The 22128-nt window shown below is 35.4% G+C and overlaps 1 protein-coding gene across 1 annotated transcript in view; it reads right to left on the bottom strand.

Moving 5' to 3' along the window:
• The window catches only part of KLHL1 (kelch like family member 1), a 258070-nt gene that overhangs the window by 110111 nt on the left and 125831 nt on the right, over positions 1-22128 (bottom strand). The window contains exon 5 of the mRNA XM_068929677.1: positions 6264-6476. Coding sequence (XP_068785778.1) covers positions 6264-6476 — 213 coding nt within the window. The remainder of the gene's footprint in view (positions 1-6263; positions 6477-22128) is intronic.

Raw genomic sequence — 22128 nt, 5'->3', positions numbered from 1 at the left:
GAATTAGCTAAAAGACACAAAGGATCCCTCTGAATCACTTCTGCACACAGCATTGAATTATCACATCTTTCTTCAGAAAAAATATCAACTGACCAGATATATCCACAACTAGAGAAGCTGTTCAAAAAAAGTTCACTTTACCGAAAGACATAAAGTGGAGGATCCATATAAGAAAATTAGAGAAATGACAACATATTCTGTCTGTGAAATTTAAGGTCCAAATTTCTCCTGCAATGATAAGCTAATATAGGGATGCATAGATCACTCTATAAGTTTGTCTGAAACCTCCTTTGATAAGGATTGAGTTTATTTATTTGTTTAATTTATTTAATTTATTTTAAAGTTATGTAAAAATGGCTTTAAATGCTAGGTAATAAATGTAAAAAAATTATGCGTTTTCCTTAACTGCTAGTTTTAAACTATGTCTCTAAAAATGATTCACTATCTTATGTGTCACTAAGAAGAAAAAAAAAAGAAAGAAAGGTAAAATTCTATTATAGTAAAATTGTCAGAAGATAGTCAGATTCCTCAATAGTGAGAGAAACGATCATCTTGTCATATTTGTTAGCACTCATAAATTCATATTATTTTGATACAGGTCAACATCCGAATCCCTATCCCATATAAACAGCAACTGTTTCATCTAGATGCATGAAAACAAGCATCTAGTGCCTTTTGAGATGCCACATGGTGCCTAAGAATCCACACAGGGCTAGCAAATATGACACTGGCTTTATGAGAGAACCTTTCCAGAAAACCATCTGGGAACCAGGCACCATGATAACCCAGGGCACCTCTCAAATAGTGCCAGGTTCCCATATGCTGGAAACTGCACTAATCCTAGATCTTCAGTGCCAACAGTGGAAGTTAGGCATCTAGGTGAAGAAGCCTAAACGTGTATGTGAATGTGAAATTGTATGTGAATGTGAAATTGAATCACACCTTTAGTTTTTTCAGATGCAAGTTATAATCCTGTGACATCCAATTCATTAAATATTATTGAAAGAACTTCACAAATATATTGTAGAGGAGGTTGATAGAATTTACACACATACTGAGCCATATGGTCGATACTGATCCATACTGGATCGTGAGGCAAGAAGCACTCTAAAAAACCTAGAACTGTAGTCAGGTATGAATTCATATCATATACGCTTCTTTAATGGCATGAGCTGGTTAGAAGGTAAATTACTTTATATTATCAATCACACTGCCCGGATGGAAAAGTTAGGCATTGACTGAAATGTAGTGGCACCCTCGACTTTTTGATAAACAAAGGCTCCTTCAAATTTTTTATCTAATTTATTACATATTAAAAAGGTCAGAACTGAATGAACCTCAGTATACTAATGACTGCTTCATTGTTTTTTTTTATACTACCAGATATAACATGTGCATGCTGAGGTGACTTAGAAGCTTAGCATTTTCTACAGGTTCCCTATATTATCACCATAGAAATAAGCACTAAAGCCAGGTAGATCAGCTCACTTTTTTACCAGTGACTTTACAGAGTATTTAAGTACTTTACTTTAGAAGAACTGGATTGCTTCTGCCCCTGGGCATCATTTAGATACCTATATTAGCTACGCTAGATCTCAGCCATAGTACTTTTAATACACTATGCATTATCTGTGAGGGTGACAGAGCATTGGAACAGGTTGCCCAGAGAGGTGGTGGAGTCTCCTTCGCTGGAGATATTCAAAAGCCGTCTGGATGTGATCCTGGGCAATATGCTCTAGGTGACCCTGCTTGAGCAGGGAGGTTGGACTAGATGATCTCCAGAGGTCCCTTCCAACCTAAACGATTCTGTGATTCTGTGATTCTGTGATTCTGTGATTCTGTGATTTTGCTGATGGTATTTGCAAGCCTTTGAAAGTGATCTTATTAGAAGTGTTACAGAGAGAAAAATAATAATATTATGCTTTATCCTATGGTATTTTTATAGCTTTCTTACTTGACCAATGATCTAATATTATGAACAGGTGCAAAACCAACCATTATAAAGACATTCTGATGGGGTATAACTTATCTTTAACTTAAATATTTCTGCAAGCAAATTTCTGCAATCATTTTAGTATGCATGCCTTTTCTGAGAACCATGCAAATATATCCTTAACACCCTAGTCCTTCACTAGACATGCTATTCTATGCACTCAGTATCATGTGTAACTCCTAACACTTGTCTGTAATTTTTATTTAACAGCCCAACTGCCATTAGGACTTTCTCGTACTCTTATAGGAAACACCATACAAATAGTGTTTTGCCTAAGAGGAGGTGGACACATTCTCAGTTCATGCTGTAGTCGCCACATTAAAAGGCACTTTAAAATGTGTACAGATAGACAGCAAAAGCAATCAAGTTTTTCATCCTCGTAAATCAGCTAACATCAGTGATAATAAACAAACATAGGGCTAGGCAGAGGCTCAAACATGCTACTGAGCTGCCAGAGCATGTTTCAGAGTAAAGCTTGAGTCAGGGGATGTGAGATACAAGCACAGGAAAAAACATTCTGTTTTGGGAGAGGAGGAGAGTAAGATAAGGAAAATAGATATAAACTCATCTATTCCATTTGCCATCTGGGCCAGAAGGCCCTAGCCTATTTATACACTAGGATAAATTTAACCTTGGTGTTCTTATGCTTGTCCACAGTAACTAAATGGATGTAAGTTTTCCGTCCACTCCAACTGCAAATAAAATGCTTTTACAGAGTTAAAATATACTAATTTAAACAATCTGTACTGAATCATTACATGTTTCTTTCACGACTTCAGTGGTCAAGCGCACCTTTATGTCAAGGACTTTCAGAGGTAAAAAGATCTATTCTGGTTATGTGGCCATCTGCTTAGGGTTTAGAGGAGCTTAAACTCCATGTTGACTGAAAGATTACAAAACCTCTAAAGCATAAGTTCACATGGTGCTCAGAAACCTTGGTAGTAAACATATTCACTTGGGAAATTAGTAGAGAAGTTCAAGACATTGCAGCACCTCAAAAATCGTTACCATCGCTTGCTGGAAGCAGCTTATTGACAAAGAGGAAACCAGTAGAATTAAAAACGGGAGTTTTCAAAGCCAAGGTCAACCATTTTAGGTTCAACAGCAGAGGGAGCTAGATCGAGATATTCTAGCAGACTTTGGCCAGATGATCCTTTCTGTTCCCTGAGCTGCGGGAAAGGTAATCATCATGGGTTATGACAGGCAGCTGGGAACCAGACAATAACATCTTTAGCTGTTCCAGCTGGACATCAAAGGGGATGTCCGTCTACACCTGTAGATTGTCATCACCTATTAGAAAAAAATAATTAAATCTTACCTATTATAACACAAAATAATTTATTATCTTGGTCAAGCCACTAATCTTTCTAGTTTGACTTGAATGAGGAAATAAAAAATGTCTTATCTTATTCAGCAGACAGTTTCAAGCAAATCAAAGGAGCAAATTAAACTAAATTAAACTAAACTCTATGGTAACATTGTAGGTTCTATCATTTCAATTTCAGCTTCACGATACTTTCCTTCTATACGTTTATGCTGATTGGTTAGTCCTAAATTCTTCCACTGAATTCTGAATTATATTGTTTGATATCCTATCACGCGTATCCTATTAAGACTGACGACACTGCTAGTGTCATTACTGCACCTCGAAAGTAAAATGAGGTGTCATAAGAACAAAAGCTATAAGTTTAAACTTTCATTTTAAGAAGATCTCAGTACAATCTTTCCAATTTGTTAATAAGTTTTGTGGTATATGGCTGATTTTTTTTTAAATGAATTTAAAAGTAAGGAACCCAAATCTTTTTCCTCAGAAGTCCTATGATTAGCTTTTAATTTTGATCCTACTTTTCTCCAGATAGCTTTTCAGTTAATTTTCAGTGCAACGAAAATGATAAAGTGTTTTATTTGATTTACACTTTAGTATAAACCTTAATAGGAAAAATTTCACCTCTTGGTAATAGAAAATAAATTTCAGCCTTCTATTCTCAATAACTTTATTTTGAAAGTTTCATTATATCTTAACTTTAATCTGGAAATAATTTTTAAGATACTTTCTTAGCATTATAGAAAATATTTATATGATGCAGTACTCAATGACAGGCAATAGGCAATGATACATAGAGACCACCTTCTTGATTAAGTGCTACACACTGTGTAGCAAAGGGCCTATAAATCTTTGCATAATGACTTATGATAATACTTTTAAAATCATCTTCTTCCTATAATTCTTTTTTTGCTTTTTCCTTTAGCCTTTTCAGAGCAGCATATTGTTTTGTATATTATAGACATTACAGTACAAACGTGGTTATTTAGTGAGCTTCCACTCTTAGTCTACCTTTATCTTTTTTCTCATATTCTTCAAAATATTGACTGAAACAGAATGACTACTTAAGTGTGTAAGAGAATCATATGCTATAGCGATAATACTAAAGGAAACATGGCAAGAAACTACCAAGTGGCACCAACTGAGTTAGGCCTATTATTCCTGTGGCACATTGGTCTTGGACAGAGCTAGTCAAAGTTGTCCAAATCAGAGCCACTGAATGAGTTAACAATTGAATGAGTAGCAATACGGATGACTGAGGTGTTGTGGTTGAGGTCTCTCTTTGATCCTCTTTTAATTTTGCAGGACTGAATATAGAGGGACCTCAGGATGTCATTTGAGGATTGCAATGTACTTGATCTTTAAGTGGTTTTTTAAATTTGGACTTCCTTCTTGATTTTGGACAAGGAAACACATGGAGTCATGCTGGAAGGTTAATATCTAAAATAACAACTAGGATTCACAACTGAAGATATTTGCCATTATCATATTCTTTCAGTCTTTTTTTCCCCACAGTCTCAAGGAAGAAAATCTTTGCAGATTCAGAGACAGGAAAGAAATAGTTTAACAATATTCTTTGCTCTATCAGTGACTTCTTTCTTTACTCATTGGTCCCTAGGCTTAGGATTTGATCTCTCAGAAACAGTATACCCCAATGAACATGAAGAGATTTAGATATGTGAGAACATTGTCTCTGACTTCCTATGTAGAAATCACTCTTATAGACAATGATATGATTTGAGTTTATTACTAGTATGATTTTGGAATGAAATCATCCTCAAAAAGCAAGACTGAACTGGGGGCTAATTCTAGACTTACTAGTCACTGACTAATTTTTGGTGTTGTGATCTTTTGCATGAACATTTGCATGTAATCATCTAAACTCATTTATTCTTATCTAGTCGAAAGGAGAATAATTATTTATAGGTACTAAACAGAAGAAAATTACTATTTACTACTCATAAAAAAAGAAGACTCCGAAGTCTGCTTCATAGGATCACAGAAGTGTTCATAGCAAGGGATCTCCAAAGGACCTCTGGGGCCATCTAGTTCAACCTCCCCCTCAAAGCAGGGTTAATGCCAACACTAGATCTGGTGATCCACAGCCTCACCTGGCTAAGTAATGAAAACTCCCAATAAAGGTGATTTCATGACCTCTGAATAATGTGCTGCAGTGCTGCACTGTCTTCTAAGTGTTTTTTTTTCCCCTAGTATCCAACCTAAACCATCCATACTATGCTGTGAGACCTTTACCCCTTCTTATGTTGTGTGGTGCTCCTAAGAAGAATTCCATTACCCTCATAACTACCCTTCAAGTAGTTTTGAGCTGCTAGTAGATCGTCACTTAGCTGTTTCTTCAAATAAGCCTCTCCTCCTAGGTCTCATACTTTGGGCCCTGACCATGCTGATAGTCCTCACTGGACTCTCTCCAGCTTCTGCATATCCCTCTTGAACTGTGGAGTCCAAACCTGGAAATAGTATTCCAGCTGCAGCCTCACCACAACAGGGTATTACAAGAATACTAAATAACTTCACTCGGTCTGCTGACCAAGTTTTTCCTACTGGAGTACAATATGCAGCCTTATTTATTTGCACTGTTGGATCATATTCAACCTGGCATCTGTCATAACCCCAGTTCGGCAGAATAACTATTCAGCCTGTCCTTCTTAGCACGTCACAACGTAGGCGGTTATTCCTTTTCAGGTTCAAAATTACACTTCTTGTTGGGATTCTGCTGGCCCAGTTCTCAGATTTATCGACATCACTCTGGGTGAAGTGCTGCATTTCATAGTGTCTAATCCTGAATGGTTTTGCTTTTAAACATCCAGAGTATTAAGCAGCTGCTGATAATAAAATGATGTGAGTTTTACAATAATAGTGATTATATTCCTTTTATATTTAAAAAAAAAATAAATAAAGAAAGAAAGAGCAAACAGAATAAATTACCTGTGGTGGAAGCAGTGGTAATCTGATATAAGCAAGTAGCATACTTAGGTCACTGCATCGCCTCTGCATATCATACTTCACCCACATCATTAAGGCATGGAAAATGGTCTCTTCATCAGGAACATTGACATCGTCACTAGCAAGAAGTTTATGAAGTTCTTCAGCCGGTAGAAGTAAAAACTCTTGATTTCTTATAACTTCCATTATATTCTCCTGAGAAGATGAAAATATTTTAGATTCATTCATACTGAAAGGAAAAAAGGAAAAGCTATTAAAGCCAAAAAATCCCATAAAATTCAGCAATAATTTTCATACCCAGCCCTTCTACAAATCTTCAGGAAAAGAAAATAAAGATGATTAGAAGAAACAGCTACAGTTGTAATTCATATGTGACTGAGAAAACAAAAGGAAAATTGTACTGTAATATTTTGCAATAAAGGTAGAGTTCATTAAATAACTAGTAATGGAAAAACAAATTGTCGTCCAAGAATTAATAAAGACTAATGCAGATCTGCATGTTGTTTGAATTTTAATAAACTCAGTCAAACCTGAGCACATCCAATATATTATGTTTACATGCACACACACATATTTTTCTATATTTTTTCCTATTCTATATTTCTATATTTTTTCCTAGCTGATCTATTTCCTAAATAGCTTTAGTCATATACAGTTACCTTATCAATAACTGCATAATGTTCGTTTATATAAGGCTAAGTTTCAGACCATGAGGTTAGCATTACCTCCTGAACGTGTCTAGAATGAATTGTTGCCCCCCAGCTAGTACCCAAAATATGTACAGCAATTAGAAACTCATTATACTGAAGTTTATAATAAAGATAACAATAACAAAAATATTAAACTAAATACAAATTGTTAATTTGTATTTGTTAATAGTTGACTGAATCCTGAGGACTTGATTAAGCAATCTCTGAACTACCTACCCTACCCTACACTAACAGGGAACATGACAAGCACAGTTTCTTTCTTTCTTTCCAAAGTTTCTTTCTCAATCTATTTATTTTAGGGAAATAAATATATTCGTTCATATATAACTGTAGGAGGAGAGTGAAATAGCTATAAATTAGAGGCACAAGATCCTCCCCCGGAAAAAAGAAAAATCTAAATTTGATATGAAATAAACAGGAAACCAGTAAAAGGTATTGGAGAGAGAAATGAGTTACAAGATATGATAGGTAAAAAACAATCATTAATTTTGATGATGACATTTTGGATAGACTTAGTGAACCTAAGAAGCAGGGAAACAAAAGGCAAGAGTTATGACAAAAAGCCAGTTAGGGTCTTAAAAGGAAGGATAGGGAAATTGAGGGAAAGGAATAATTCTGCTGCTACACCCACTCAATTCAATTGTTAGAATATATGTCTATAATTGCTTATATGGGTTCAAATCAGGGAACAAATTGACTGTTCAGTAGGAGCTGAACTAGAACTTACACAGTATTTCTGGCACAAGCAGAGTCTATACTGTCTTTTGTGTTTTTTCCCAATGTAAGAAGATAATTGTTCTGATTCTCCAATATCATATACTTTGGAAGTTACCAGTAAAAAGAACCTGTTAAAAACAGCTGTGTATTATTTTATATAGGATTGCAGATGGAGATGAATAATAAAGACCTAGGCATGACAAAATGATAACAGATTTTGAACTTTATTGAGATATGTAATATAATTACATATGCCAACATATGCATGCATATAGAATAAATTAGCTAAAGCTAAAGCGATGTTTATTATTAAGAAGGTGAATACTTTTTCATATAAAACAATTTTTAATGATGCATAACTTTTTCACAAAGTCCCAGAATGGTTGAGGTTGGAAGGGACCTCTGGAGATCATCTAGTCCAACCTCCCTGCTCAAGCAGGGTCCTCTAGAGCATATTGCCCAGGATCGCGTCCAGGCGGGTTTTGAATATCTCCAGAGAAGGAGACTCCACTACCTCTCTGGGCAACCTGTTCCAGTGCTCTGTCACCTTCACAGCAAAGAAGTTTTTCCTCATCTTCAGATGGAACTTCCTGGGTTTCAGTTTCTGCCCGTTGCCTCTTGTCCTGTCACATGGCACTATGGGTGCCAAGTTTACCTCTATATATAGGCACCTATATCGGCATGCCGACACAGAGACACTCAAAGGTTCACAGTCTATACTAACTGTGTTTAACACACACAGTTAAACACAGTTAAACACAGTTAAACAACTTATAGCCAAAGGTGACACTTTTTTTTTTTTAACGTCACTTGACTAAATGTCAAAGGGTACCTAAAAGATTAGATTTTTAGGGCCTGAGGTTTTAACTCATTGACTTTCGTTAAAGTATGCTTAAATTATTTGACTAAAATGTTGTGTAATAGTTTGGAAATACAGGGGGAAAAGTATGCCGGGACTTAACCACAAGTTGGCTTAATTTATTTTAATTAAAAAGCCATAAAACTCATAAAATTTCATTCCATTTCTCAATTAAATGACTTATAAGCCAAAGTTTAATTAGGTCTGGTTAAATTGACATTAAATCCCATTATGAAGAAAATATAACTCTACTTATTAATTGGCATCAGCATCAAAGTTTGCAATAGTATATTAATCCAAAGATCTAATATTCTTGCACAGCATTGTGATGGTAGAATACATTTATGAACTCACAGAACTTAATTAATTTTGGGTAACACTAGGAGCAGGGGCTCTGAATTCAGAACAATAATTTTAGGTTTGATATCTTTCATCATTTTTAATTGTGTTTTCATTGGATATATGTGATTTTTTAAGGACAGCTTATTCCAGCCTATATACTGATTAATCAGCAATTGAAAGCAAAAACCATCAAAGATTTCAGACAACATATATGAGTTTTCAAAGTGTGAACGTGTTGTTATAAACACCTTGAATTACACCAGTTTTCATGTGACCCAGGACTAGATATCCTAGGAACTGCTTTTTTTAAAATTTTTATATAATTACAGCTGATATATGTTTAAAACATAACAGCAGTAAAAGCCAGGTTCTTGATTTTCAGAACCCCAAACGCTTTCTTTCAAGTCTTTATCATTCCCTAACTTCACTAGGGAATGTATCTGCCTCATGACTTCCCAGCTCACATTTTACTTTCTTAGGATTCATTTCATTTGGAGTAGCTTTCAGTAGCTTTCTATTTCATAATGGAAATAATCTATTTTATTTTTCCTATGGAAAAATATCAGAAGGACTGTGCTCCTTTTTAAAAGAAAAGAAACTGTATGAGACAAAGCAAGGCAAATGTCCATATAAGATAGTAATGATTTACATTGTTTCCGAACGCTGATTTCCCAACACAAAAAATTCTATGTGCATGGTTATCTTTGCTGCTAGCTGAAAAATTTGTATTTGTTCACTTAATTTACACTCAATTCCAAGGCCTCCGTTTGTCAGAAATCATTTAGTTTTATATGAATTCTACTGTGATAGCCGCTTATAAGATTATAAAATGAATAATTGTGTCACATCACCCATTACTTGTAAAGGTGTTTCTATCAGGCTCCCAAGGGCACTGCCAGCCTTCCCTGTCCCTGCCCAGCTCCATTTCAGCGCAGCCTGGGGCCATTAGTCACCGCCCACAAGGCCACAGCAGTGCCAGCTCCAGCACCACCGTGGCCCTGCCCCTCAAGGTAAATGGAATAATTTTCTAAATTCTACTGGAATTAAGGTGCCAGGTAGTCATTAAGCTACTAGGTCTTGCTCTGTTGAAGTGTTTTAGGAATGCTTAGATCCTCCAGGCTGAAAAATTTAAATTTTGAGAATAAAGGCACCCAGAATGTGGGCATTTCCAGGTTTACGTGACAAAGATATATGAGTTTTCAGGATCTGTAATTTCCAAGTCTGATACCTATGGAGTTTTGTAGATCCGGACTTCATTTTTTCGTAAGTGATGAACCGATCTGTGACTAATACTTCTCCTGCATGGGTCATTCACTTAGCCTTTCCCTCAAGCAAGAATTGTAATGTTTTAATTAAGTAGTGGATTTTTGTTTTTAAATTAGAAAAGGTAACTTCGAGTGGAACATGTGAAAGTCTCTGAACTCACGTGGAGAAAGCAATGTCTCATTTGGCTCCTGTTCCACTTTCTTAAAATCATCATACAGTAACTGCTGCCATGGGGTCGCAGCCTTTTCCTGGCAGAGCTATTTTACTTTTAAACCTTTTCAGTAACACACAGGGTTAGACCATAAAGCTGCAGCAGAGCTAAGTCAGGTAAACAAAATATATCTATATTTAAAGGTGAATAAGTAAGTATCTCAGCCTCTTAGTCTAACAGATTGTGCATCATAGGAACATAAGTGATCTAAAAAAATAAAAGTTTTACCACATGATATTTAATAAAAATGAATTCTGTTAGCTATATCCTTCTAATGATGTTAATAATACAAGTGAATTTGATTTTTTTAATCAGGATTTGTAATGATCACTTTTTTCACATAGGATCAAATTACTTTGGAAAAATCCTTTCTCATTGATGTATACGTAATTGATTTAACTAATTAGCATGCATGTAGTTGTAAGGAAAGGCCTGAGAGTAATTTCTTCAATATTACAATAAATATGAAATAATTTCATATCTTGACCAAAAGAGAGTGCCAGGTCCCGAGAGTGCCAGTTAGAATCGGTTGTGACATGAAAGAGTTGCCCTGGCATTAAAATGCTTAGCAGATTTTTTCTGTTTTGGATGGAGGAGTCTGATTTCAGTTTTGTATTTTATTGATTTTAATGCTGTAGCATTTCTGATATAAGAATGATATATGCATACGAGAATACTGAAAACAAGTATCTGTACACTAGTATTTGCCTTAAATCATAACTGACTAGTGTCAATGAACATTCTAAACTCATACTGATTTTGATTAAAAAGCTAAGTTTTCAAAAGAACATTTAAATAAATGAATAAAGAGAGCCTCTGATTTCCACTTCAAATAATGTAGTTTATTTGCTGAAGTGCTAAAGACCTGAAAATCAATTTTGATTTTGGCCAAGGAGCAAACTATTTCAGTTTGAAATTATTGCTGTAGTGCTACATGGAATTCAGTTCTCTTGCTTTGTCTGCTGATTTCCCTCTCAGCTTTCTATCATGCAAGACTGCATTGCCTATTTTCAGCATTACCAAAAACTACCTATCTGTGCAAAGACTGTCCTGTTATATATCTTCTTTCCTAAGAAGAACAATATTTTCAAGTTCTTGAACCATAACTCCAATTAGACAAAGAACCAGTATTTGTTAGCATGAACATGATCTTTCTCACCAGCCAAGTTCCAAATCTCATCAGAGAGAGCTCTCTCTGCTCAAATATCTACATGTTTCTTCCAGTACCAGACGCTGGCCTAATGTTACCATCACTAAAGGGCTATGAGGCTAGAAGGTTCAAAGTTGGGCAGTCCGTGCAAAGAGCTCTCCTGGCTGTAAGCTCCTCTGAACTTTGTCAGTGGGAAGAGAGCTCAGCAGCTGCTGCTACGTGGAGAGAACAGATGAAAGGCTGAGGGAAAAACAGGCTGTGACTATGGATATTTGCTCACACAGAATATTGAAACTAAATAGATATCTCTAGATGATAAAAAAGTACCAGAATATAAATATTTCATTTTTTCACTTGCAATTTTTAAATTAAATATTCATTCTAAAATTCTAATTTTTAGGAGCTGAATTATCAAGATCATAGTCTAATTCAGGGTCAATATCCTGTGACATTCTGGGATTTCACAACCTGTATGCATTTTGCAATCTATTGGTCATAGACATTTCCAGTTATGACAGTTCATCATAATAAATTGGTGAAAATTTTCAAGTTAATGTTCCGAAAACTTGCACGTTTAGCTAGTTGTGTTAATTTAGTTATTTAGTTTGTTAGTGTTTGTTTTCTGGTTTGCTGAAAGATCTTGGCTCATTCATGCTGTACACATTCTTGCTCACAGGTAGAGAAACACAATTAAAAACAGAGATAACTTGCTCCCCCTGCCCAGGACAGTCTTCCAACACTATTCTGAAAGGATATGAATCCCATTATCCATGAATATCCTGCATGCTAAATCCTCGGCAGCATGGTATACAAAATCTAATACTCTAAGAACTCTAATAACCCACAAATCACTGCTTTTATTTTATCTGGAGCATTTGTGACTGTGGTCACGAGTGGGAGCTGCAGTTTATGGCATCTTAAGCAAGGGAAGTAAAGGCATTACTCCATCCTTCTTTTTTTCTAACATAGGTTTCCACTCCGAAAAGAAAGTATTTAGGAACTAGTAGGTGCAACTTGGGGACCTAAAAAAAAATGTACCTTTGGGTTCTAGCAACTTGACTTGGCCCTGGCTTACGCATACGGAAAGGGTTCTTAGTGCAATTCTGAGAAAATACTGTGATTTCTGAGAAAGCACTGTGATTCACCCAGAGGTATCATTTCAGACTGACAAATCTAAAAGTGGCAAAAATAGAGACAACTCAAACTACAACATCAGTGCAGTACTGCAAAGTGCAGATACAGACATCTGTATCAGCCTTCTCAATTGTTTACAATGGAGAGGAAGATCAAAAAAAAGTTTTTATTTAAGGATTTGTTGTCCCTCCTCACAGCCATCTCCACTTTGGTCCAAGGCACTTCTTAACCTGGGACAGGAACCATGCTCTGGTGACTGTCTTGTTGTGGTTACTTTTGTATAAGTTGTTCCTTTAGCACTCTCGAAATATCAAAAATGCTGCTCTTACTTTTAACATGGTGTTGTTTGCACAGCAGGAACACAACCTCTCTCACATGGATAATAATGACATCACTCCAGGGAAGCAGTCATCATGACACTCTCACTGTCCTTGCATTACTTTTCTTTCTTCCAAACCCTGCTCCAGTGAGCATGCTTTGGTACAAGTTTCGTGCCCCCTCCACACCCATCATCCAATTTAACAGTCTGGCCAGAGTGGCTTCCCTAATCACTCCATAACTAACATCCTTGTTAGGGAGGAGGAACAGAACTACTTTATCTCCCAACAGGACAGGAGGACATGAGGAGCATCACTTACATCTCCATTGAGGGCAGGAAAATACCAGGGTAAAATGATGTGGTTAGGGCATATCGGGGAGGGACATCTTCCACGAAGAGGCCTAGCACACCACGGCACTTCTGATCATTGCTAGAGCATTATCCACGAGCAAATTGAAACTCATTTAGGATGGGCACGTATGTGTATGCACATCCTGCAGTGACTGCACCGAGAACTAGCCCATACTGATCAAAGCAGCCCTGACAGCAGACCATATCGGAGCCCTCATGACTGTGCCAAGAGTGGGAGTTGCAGCCTATAGTAACATAAGTAAGGGTAGTAAAGGTAACATAAGAGCTGGAAGAAGCAAAAGCAGCAAGAACAGCACTGTTAGGCAATGTGTTGCTCAGCAGAGGTTCTGAGCATGTCTCAAGCTCTTAAGTAACTTTCTGTGCATGAGGATGGTGTGTGCTAGAGGCCTGCGGATGAATGAAACCAGTAGGTAATTGTTTCAGGCACTGTAAATTTACTCTACTCACTACAGAGAATCCAAAACTAAGGAGAGCTTTAGCTTTTAGCTAGGGAGCTGTGAGTCAATTTGTGTCATTTGGTCTTTGAACCATATCTCAGCCCTTAGCTTGAATACAGAAGAGCATAAGGGTAACCTTTAAATATATACGTCAAGGTATGTACTTTTTATGTCCTTATGGGACCTCAGACTTGTTTACTCTGCTTAGCAGTCCTAGACAGGAAAATGATTTATTCTCTAATTTATTTTGTTCCTATATATTTTTGCAGGGGATGGGGAGGAGGAATTACCTTTTGGAAAAAAAAGTGAGTGGGATGCAACAACCAACATGTGCTGTGATGCTAAACAACAATTTAAGCTTGAGGACAATGTTGACCTAAAATCAAGCTCGCATAAACCAAACCTGAATAAATGAAAGCTGTATATCAGAAAATTATTTCTTACTATTAAAGCACAAAGCTCTAGAACAGGTTTCTAGTGGAGCAGGGAAGGAAGTGGTCTATTAGAACTGGTATTATAACTTAAGACGCAGTTTATGAAAGATTATATGATTCCATTTCCCATGGTAGCAAGGGACTGTCTGTTGGGATCCCCTTCACTTTTATTTTAACCCAGTTACACTTCTGTTGAACATAATGACATCTGATTCACTGAAGAATACCTCCGATAAAGGTATCATCTCAAAGACATTTGGAGATGGATAATTTGCCACTTTTGCAGCAGCTTTCAGAAGTAATTATCCTCAACATTAAAATGCGTACCTAATTTCCCGTTTGAACTTGTCTGTCTTCCACTCCTACATACTGGTTCTTATTATGAATTTCTCTGTCTGATTAATGAGCTTATTAGCACCAAATCTTAAAAAACTTAAAATAACCTCTTGAGTCTTTAATAACTCAGAGGGGTTGAGTGGTTGTCGCCTTATTTTTACAACTCATTCATAATACTGTGTTCTGTAATACTGCATAGAAAAGTTCAGGAGTGAAATAGAATACTTAATCATTAATACTGTTTCTTGTGGCAGCATCTATGAATTCACCAGTAATCGCATAATCATATACTGACCAACCCTGACCCTACTTAGGGTGTGAAATGTGATGGAATACAGCACAAAATGAAGTCTGAATGCATATGCAAGATCATATCTATACATATTTTAAAAAGCTTCTACTTTCATAAATGGATAATAAATACTGTAATTAAGATAATACTCCAAATGGCAATTAAAACCTCTGTCAAAGCATCATGATGAACTCTTTTGTCACATGCTTGTACTGAAAACTTGAATTAAAAGTAAGTACCCATTAAAATGAAAATACATCTAAAGAACAAGATATAATTGTATAATCAGAGGAAAAATGCCTTGTTTTATTAGTCTCCTTTCCACACTTCAAAGATTCACAACAACAGTGTCCTTTTTTCATTAGCTGTCTCTAGGCATGTGTGTGCTGTTACAGATGAGATGTGTGCTGTTGGAGGTTGTTTCAGTTACAGTTTTGTTTAAAAAGTAAAATGCTTAAAGAGAGTGCTTTACGTTAGTATTTCAGTTGTAGTGGTCATTCTAACTGCAACTAAATATTAAAAAAAATCACAGCAGAAACATATGAAAATTTTACCATTCATGATTAATTTATAGCATACCTTTGTATTGGAAAACTATATACCTTGCCTATGAACAAGAGTATCCCAGAAAACAAGTAGCCCATTATAGGAAAAGTATATAGTTCAGGAAATGCCTGAATACTGTGCTCTTCTTTTCGCACACACACTTTTTTTTTTGTTGTTCTCAGAACTATACTCTACCATTCAACTAACACTGGACATAATTTGAAGCATTACTGAGAGTCTTAATTAGCATGAAAGAAGCAAATACATTCTAAACTGGAAAAACATTTGAACAGAAAAAGAATTTTGAGAGCAGAACCACCTCTCCGTATAAAGGAGACTTCCGAAGAATTCTACTCCATAAGTAATATGAAAAAAGTAATATGGTAATTGCTTTCTGATAGCAATGATAGTCTGTGAATACTTTATGATATCCAGATTAATTCTAAAGACAGAGTGTTATGGTAAAAAGTTAATTAACATAGCCAAATACAAATATATCCCTCCTAAAGATAATAACAACAACATTTGCTCTCCAGTATTTCGGCCTATAGAAAATTCACACAAAGACATCTGATCATCAATGCTGGGGCTTTCTATATTCTTTCCACCAAAATAACAGTGTATATTATAATGTAAAATAAACACTGTATTAGACCTTAAATGGTTTGTCAAGATACAAGGCCACTGAAAATTTGTCACATTGAGTTGTTGTCTTTAATAGAACACTTAAAAACTGCTAAATGAATGCTGAAAGTATATTAACATACTGTGTGAATCCCAAAAGACAAATTTCAGACTAAAGTGAAATTGTAAAACATTTGTCATTCTGCACATTACATTGATTAAACTGACAGATACTCTTGTTTTATTGGTCCTTTGGAAATTACAAATTTGAAGGGAACAGTCATTATGTTTCACTCTGTCCAAGCCTCTGCATGTTACCATCCAATAATCTCATGCTGTCAACTAACTATAACATGCAGTTAATTTCTTAGTGTCAGTTCTTTATCATGAATGGGGAGGAGGTGAAGAGAACTGTATAACCTTGTCTAGCTGTTTTTTCATTAGCTTGTCTTCAAATTCAAACACAATTCTTATTCTTTCTGTTCACTTTTTTCTTTTTCTTTTATTAAATTCAACACTTTGAAATCATCTGTGTTGTTTAAAGAATGACCTGAGGCAAAATGGGCACAAAATGAATTTTCCAAGCCATGTTGCTACAAACTCTTTGGTCCCTGATATAATTAAACTTTCCTGTAAAATACAAAAAGATTTCTAGGCTGATTATCATTCAGCTAAAATCTTCTCATTTCTTTTTTTTTTCTTTTTTATGTTTATCAATACAAATAGATTATGCATCTCTTACGGAAATAAACAGAACACTGCTGAATAAGAATTTATACCTAAAATGATGCTGCCTAATGCAATTGACTTTAAAATAGAAGATCTTCTTATCTCTAAGATAAGAAATGTAAAATAACATTGGAGGGTTCAGGGGTTTTGTTAAAACTTTAGGAGTAGATCTGATCCATTAATGTTTTAGCGGCTGCTAATTCCATAAAAAAAATATGACATTCATTCAGGTAAGATTATTGATAGCTGATGCAATTTGCAAAGGTAGGTACGTAGAAATATTTTGTGTTTAAGCTCTCATAGAAGGTTAAAAATACCTGTATGGTTTTAGAGAAAACAAAGATCTATTTGCGACCAGTGACCAGATACAATTTTGACAGGGATTAGAAGGGTGTATATATGGCAAAAGTTTAAAGGCATAAACATAAAATATTATATCTTCTTTGTGTAGCCTACATTTTGAAAATCTGTGATTTTAAGGATTCTAAAGAATGTGCAAAAGACTCCTTATGTTTAGAAACCCTTTGTGGATTTGTCTTCCATTAATTTATGTAGTAGCCTTTTGAATTTATAGGTTTGGCCTCCAAAGAATCTATTGCAAACAGTTACACACTTATGCACATATCTATGAAAGACAAGTATTTCTTTTCAATCCACTCCCCAATTTTGTTTGATGAACTTTAATTCTTGTATTGAGGGAAATAAAATCTCCTATTTCCCCTTCCCCTGTCATTTATGGCATATGTCTCTTCCATAGCCTCTCCAGCAGTTATGATTTCACCTATATCCAAAAAAAAAAAAAAAAAAAAATCCTAATCCATCTAATCTCTCTTCCTATGGAGATGGGGGACTTTTCCATATCTTTGATTATTTCCATATCTTTTGCTGTGTCTGAAAAAAGTGCACTCGCAACATTTTTCATATCATATTATATCAAAACTCCAGAGCAGCATTGCAATGCCATGCCAAGGTTATTTAACTCTAGGTGATCCAAGGTGAGAGAAAAACAACCAAGCAGACTCGCATCTTTATTCCCATGAAGAGGAAACCTAAATCACAAAATGTACATTTGATCTGGGTGGCCAAAGATCCAGACTTCTGAGCACATCCTAACATCTACTCACACGTTGACTTTTGTTTCAACCATCACCGACCTTTTTTTTAAATATATTTTTAGTTTAGTACATTCTTTATGAGATTGGAGGACTACAGTTACAAGCAGTATTAAAGGCACAAACAAATCATGGAATCACACGGTGGCATCTACTGTTTTCTCTTTACTCCTCTGTTCCCTTCCTAATACTCCCTTGCACTCCACTTTCCTCTTTGAATCACCCTAAGTGCAGATCTGACATTCTCATAGACTACAACAGACATCTCCATTAATAGAAGCTTTTTTCCTCTCTCTCTGATCAGCAGTAGCTAATTAAGACCTCATCATGAGATGTATATAGATTATTCCTCTATCTACATTAATTTTCACTTACCAATATTTAATTTTATCTGCCATTATAGCCTTAGTATCACAAGATCCTTCTGAAACTTTTTAGCTAGTTTGTGCTTTTTACTATCCTCAGTAATATTTTACTACCTAAAAAACTATTTTATTTCATTTTTTAATCCTTTTCCATGCAATATATGAATATGTTTAAATGAATAATTCCCAACACGCTTCCTTTGTGGTCCTTAGTGGTGACTTCCTCCACAGTAACATTTATCTCCTCATTCCCATGATTTGTTTCTTCACTTTTAACTAGCTATTAATCCACAGGAGCAACTCTTCTCTTATTCTTTTATAGATACATTTCTTTAAGAGTTTCTAGTGACACTCTTGTCAAAGGATTTTTGAAAATGCAATTTATCCAGAAAATTTATCCATATACTCCAACAGATTTGTGAAATATGGTTTCCTTTAGAAAGAGTCTTGGATTCTTTTTCATTCCTTTGTATCCATCTCTGCTAATTCTCCTTTGTTATGGTTTAACCAATTAATCTTTTAGAAAAAGCAAGCTAATTAGTCTCTGGATCCTTATGGAATGTTTCTTTCTTTTTTTCTTTCTACTCTCTCATTGGTGTCACTTTTATCAACTTCAATTTTTCTGCTACCAAGGACAATTTAGATGCCAGGTTGCATATCACAGCTAATACTTCCTTGGAAGTACTGGAATGCTTGAGTCAGTACTAAATGATCTGTCAGCATTCATGTCATTTTGAGACAGTGGTTCTGACTTGTCTCCCTCAAAAAAAGTTCATTTACAGCCATCTGTCTAAGCATCTTGGTAGCAAACATGAATGCAAAGAATTCATGTAACTTTTTGTCTCTTGCCTTATCTTCCGTGAGAATTCCTATTAAATGTTATCTCTCAGCCTGAAAGATTGTGTCAAGTTTTATTTTTTTGCTTTTGATGTTTTTGAAAAGAGTGGAATCTAAGATCCAAATTGGTTGCTTAAGCTCCCCACACAGTGCATGAGCGAATTCAGTCACTAAACAGCAAACTGAAATCCTGTACACTGAAGATGATGTTAGTTTTAACTTACCAACAAGAAACCTTGAATTTAAAAACATTTCTTCAGTTCCACCTCCTTTCTGAACTATAAGCACCGAGATTACACAGCCCAAATCTTCTCTGGAAGGTAACCTGTAAAATCTTCACTAACTACCTGGCAGCAGTAGTATGATGACTGTTTTTCAAACAGTTTAATAATTCATTCATGTAGGAAAGAAATTTTGGGGTACAATATAGTCAGAATGGATCCATTTTCTCTACTCATTTACTCTACTACTTAGTCAAGTAGTAGAGATTAGATAGATTTTTTACATCAAATCTTTGACTTTTAAAATAAGTATCTTAACTGGATTTAGAACTTTAACTACCTTTATTTCTTGGGATACAATTTCTTAAAGAGAAGTTCCTAATCATCATTCCAGCTTTGTTAAGTGAGAAGAAAAGATCTGAAGTGTTAAAGGCTTTTATTCTGCATGGATGAAGATTCCGTGGCATAGAAAGTACAAAATAGAATAATTAATAGCTGTCCATGTACTAAATTTAGTTCAGTTGTACTATCTGGTTGTGAGATCTGTGCTACCCCTCTCAGCTTCACAGACTAAGATTTGTTACTGCACCTCCAAACCACTTCCTATTGTATATTTGTATATATGTATGTGTATATATATATATATATATATATACATGTTTATGTATATAATTTGTATATTGACTTAAATTTACTAATTTATCTCTGCACAGGAACAGAAGAAATATATAGTATAACTTCACATTTTAGTTCTGTGAAAACACCAAGATACAAGGCTCAGGCTTGTGCCAAACATACATTGCAAAATACCCTACTTTAGCTTTATCTGCATAATGCTTCATTTGCAAAAGAAAAATAATAAGAGTAAGAATAAGAGTTTGAGTAAGAATGAAGATAAGGATAAGGATAAGGAACACTAATATTTCATACTCATCACATTCTTCCAAACACAATTTTCTTATTATTATTAAGAAAGAATGAATACAACCTGATATAAGGTGGGTAAATTGTCATCTAGCATTCAATTTGACTGAAAAGCTGAAAGTTATGATAAACTCTGACTACTCTTGTCTCCTCCCAGTTTCAATTACACATAAAAAGTCAGCTGTAGATAGCATTCTTTTCTGCATTTCTGCTCCATTGCACAGTAACATCCTGATTAAAAGAGAATAAAAGCAGCTATATTTACATATATTTCTTTCTCCAGCAAGTATGTTGCAAGCATCTTTAAATGATGTAAGCAATAAATGCTGAATAAGGTAATGTATTTCAAAAATATGTTGCACATATGTCCAATCACATCTAAAAGGATGATTTTTTATCAGTTGTACCATAGGTCAACATATCAGCAGTTCTTGATGGATATAACAGATTGAGAATTTGTTATACTAATAAATGTTATTCAAATGCAATTTATGTAGAGAAAGAAAAGAGGATTCTCATCCAGCTATTTATTCTACTGAATATCTAAATCACATCCCTAATGTCACCCAAAAAAAAAAAAAATCACTACTGGAAAAAATTCTATTGAAAATTGAAAATCACAGAATGTCACAAAGAATTCTATCTGATCATTTTGTGAATATTGTATTTTTTTCCTTGATTGGGCAGTGATGAAATATAATAAATTTAATGCATCAGGTTGACTTGTGCACTACAATCATAAAACAATTTAAGTAAAAACAGATCTCTAGAGGTCATCTAACTCAACTCCTGCTAACTTAAGTTAGCCTAATCAAGGCTAACTTAACATTTTGCTCAAGGTCTTGTCCAGTCTAGTTTTGAATATTTCCAGGGACAGAGTTTCCACAGCCTTTCTGAGAAACTTGCTGCAAGGAATACCACTGTCACGGTGAGGAGATGCTTTTATTTTGTTCACTGAAAGTTGCCTTGCTGTGACTTGTGAGTGTTGCCTGACGTTCTTCCATTGTGCACGTCCAAAAAGAGATTGATTTTATCTTTTCTATAATCTCTAGCAGTAGCTGAAATTACTTGTAGCTTTCTTTTCTCCATGTTGAATAAACCCACTCCCCTCAGCCTCCCTTCATATGTCATGTGCTCCCCGCTGCAGTGTGGTAGCTGGACACGCTTGGGCTTTTCCACACTCCTCCTAACTGAAACGCCACCAACAGGAACCTGCATTCCAGTTCACGAGTCCTGAATAAAGGACAATAAACATTTGTTTCAACCTGCTGGCTAATGCAGCTGAGTTTATGGTTAGTCTTCACTGCCACAAGGGCGTGTTGCTCAGTGAATGTGTTCAGCCGACTTATGTCCACCAGGGTCTTCAGGAAACTCCCTTTGCTGCAAAACTGCTTTCTAGTTGTGAGTCCCCAGCTTGTCATGTTGCATAAGGTTATTCCATCCCAGGTGTAAGGCTTTGCCTTTGTCTTTGCTACAACTTCCTGAGGTATTTTTTTCTCCAAAGTCAATACAATTTTGAGTAGAAATCTTTGAAAGTAAAAGACAATCCTCCCCCCTGCCCCCCCCCCCCAAATTATGTTAGTACTGCAAAAGGCAGAACAAAATAACCGACCTGCATGGTTTCAATATAGTTATAAGGGTGAAAAAAGTTGATTATTCCAAGCTAAGTGCCAGATAAGTTCTTCCCTTACATGCTTATTTCAACTGGAGCAGTTCATGTCCATCTAAAATAAAAGTTAACTCTCAAAATTAAACATATATATATATATATAGGAAATGAATTTAACTAAAACTCGTCAATCTTCTCTTTCCTCTAACCCTCTTACCTTAAAAAGGATCCAAGTTAAAGAAACTTCGTCTGGCAGATCTCAGATACTAGATTAACCCTGGGCCAAGTTGCAGTGATCTCA

The sequence above is a fragment of the Struthio camelus genome, chromosome 1 (genome assembly GCF_040807025.1).
Source record: "Struthio camelus isolate bStrCam1 chromosome 1, bStrCam1.hap1, whole genome shotgun sequence".
Classification (NCBI taxonomy): Eukaryota; Metazoa; Chordata; class Aves; order Struthioniformes; family Struthionidae; genus Struthio; species Struthio camelus.
This window is presented reverse-complemented; position numbering and strand designations above follow the sequence as displayed.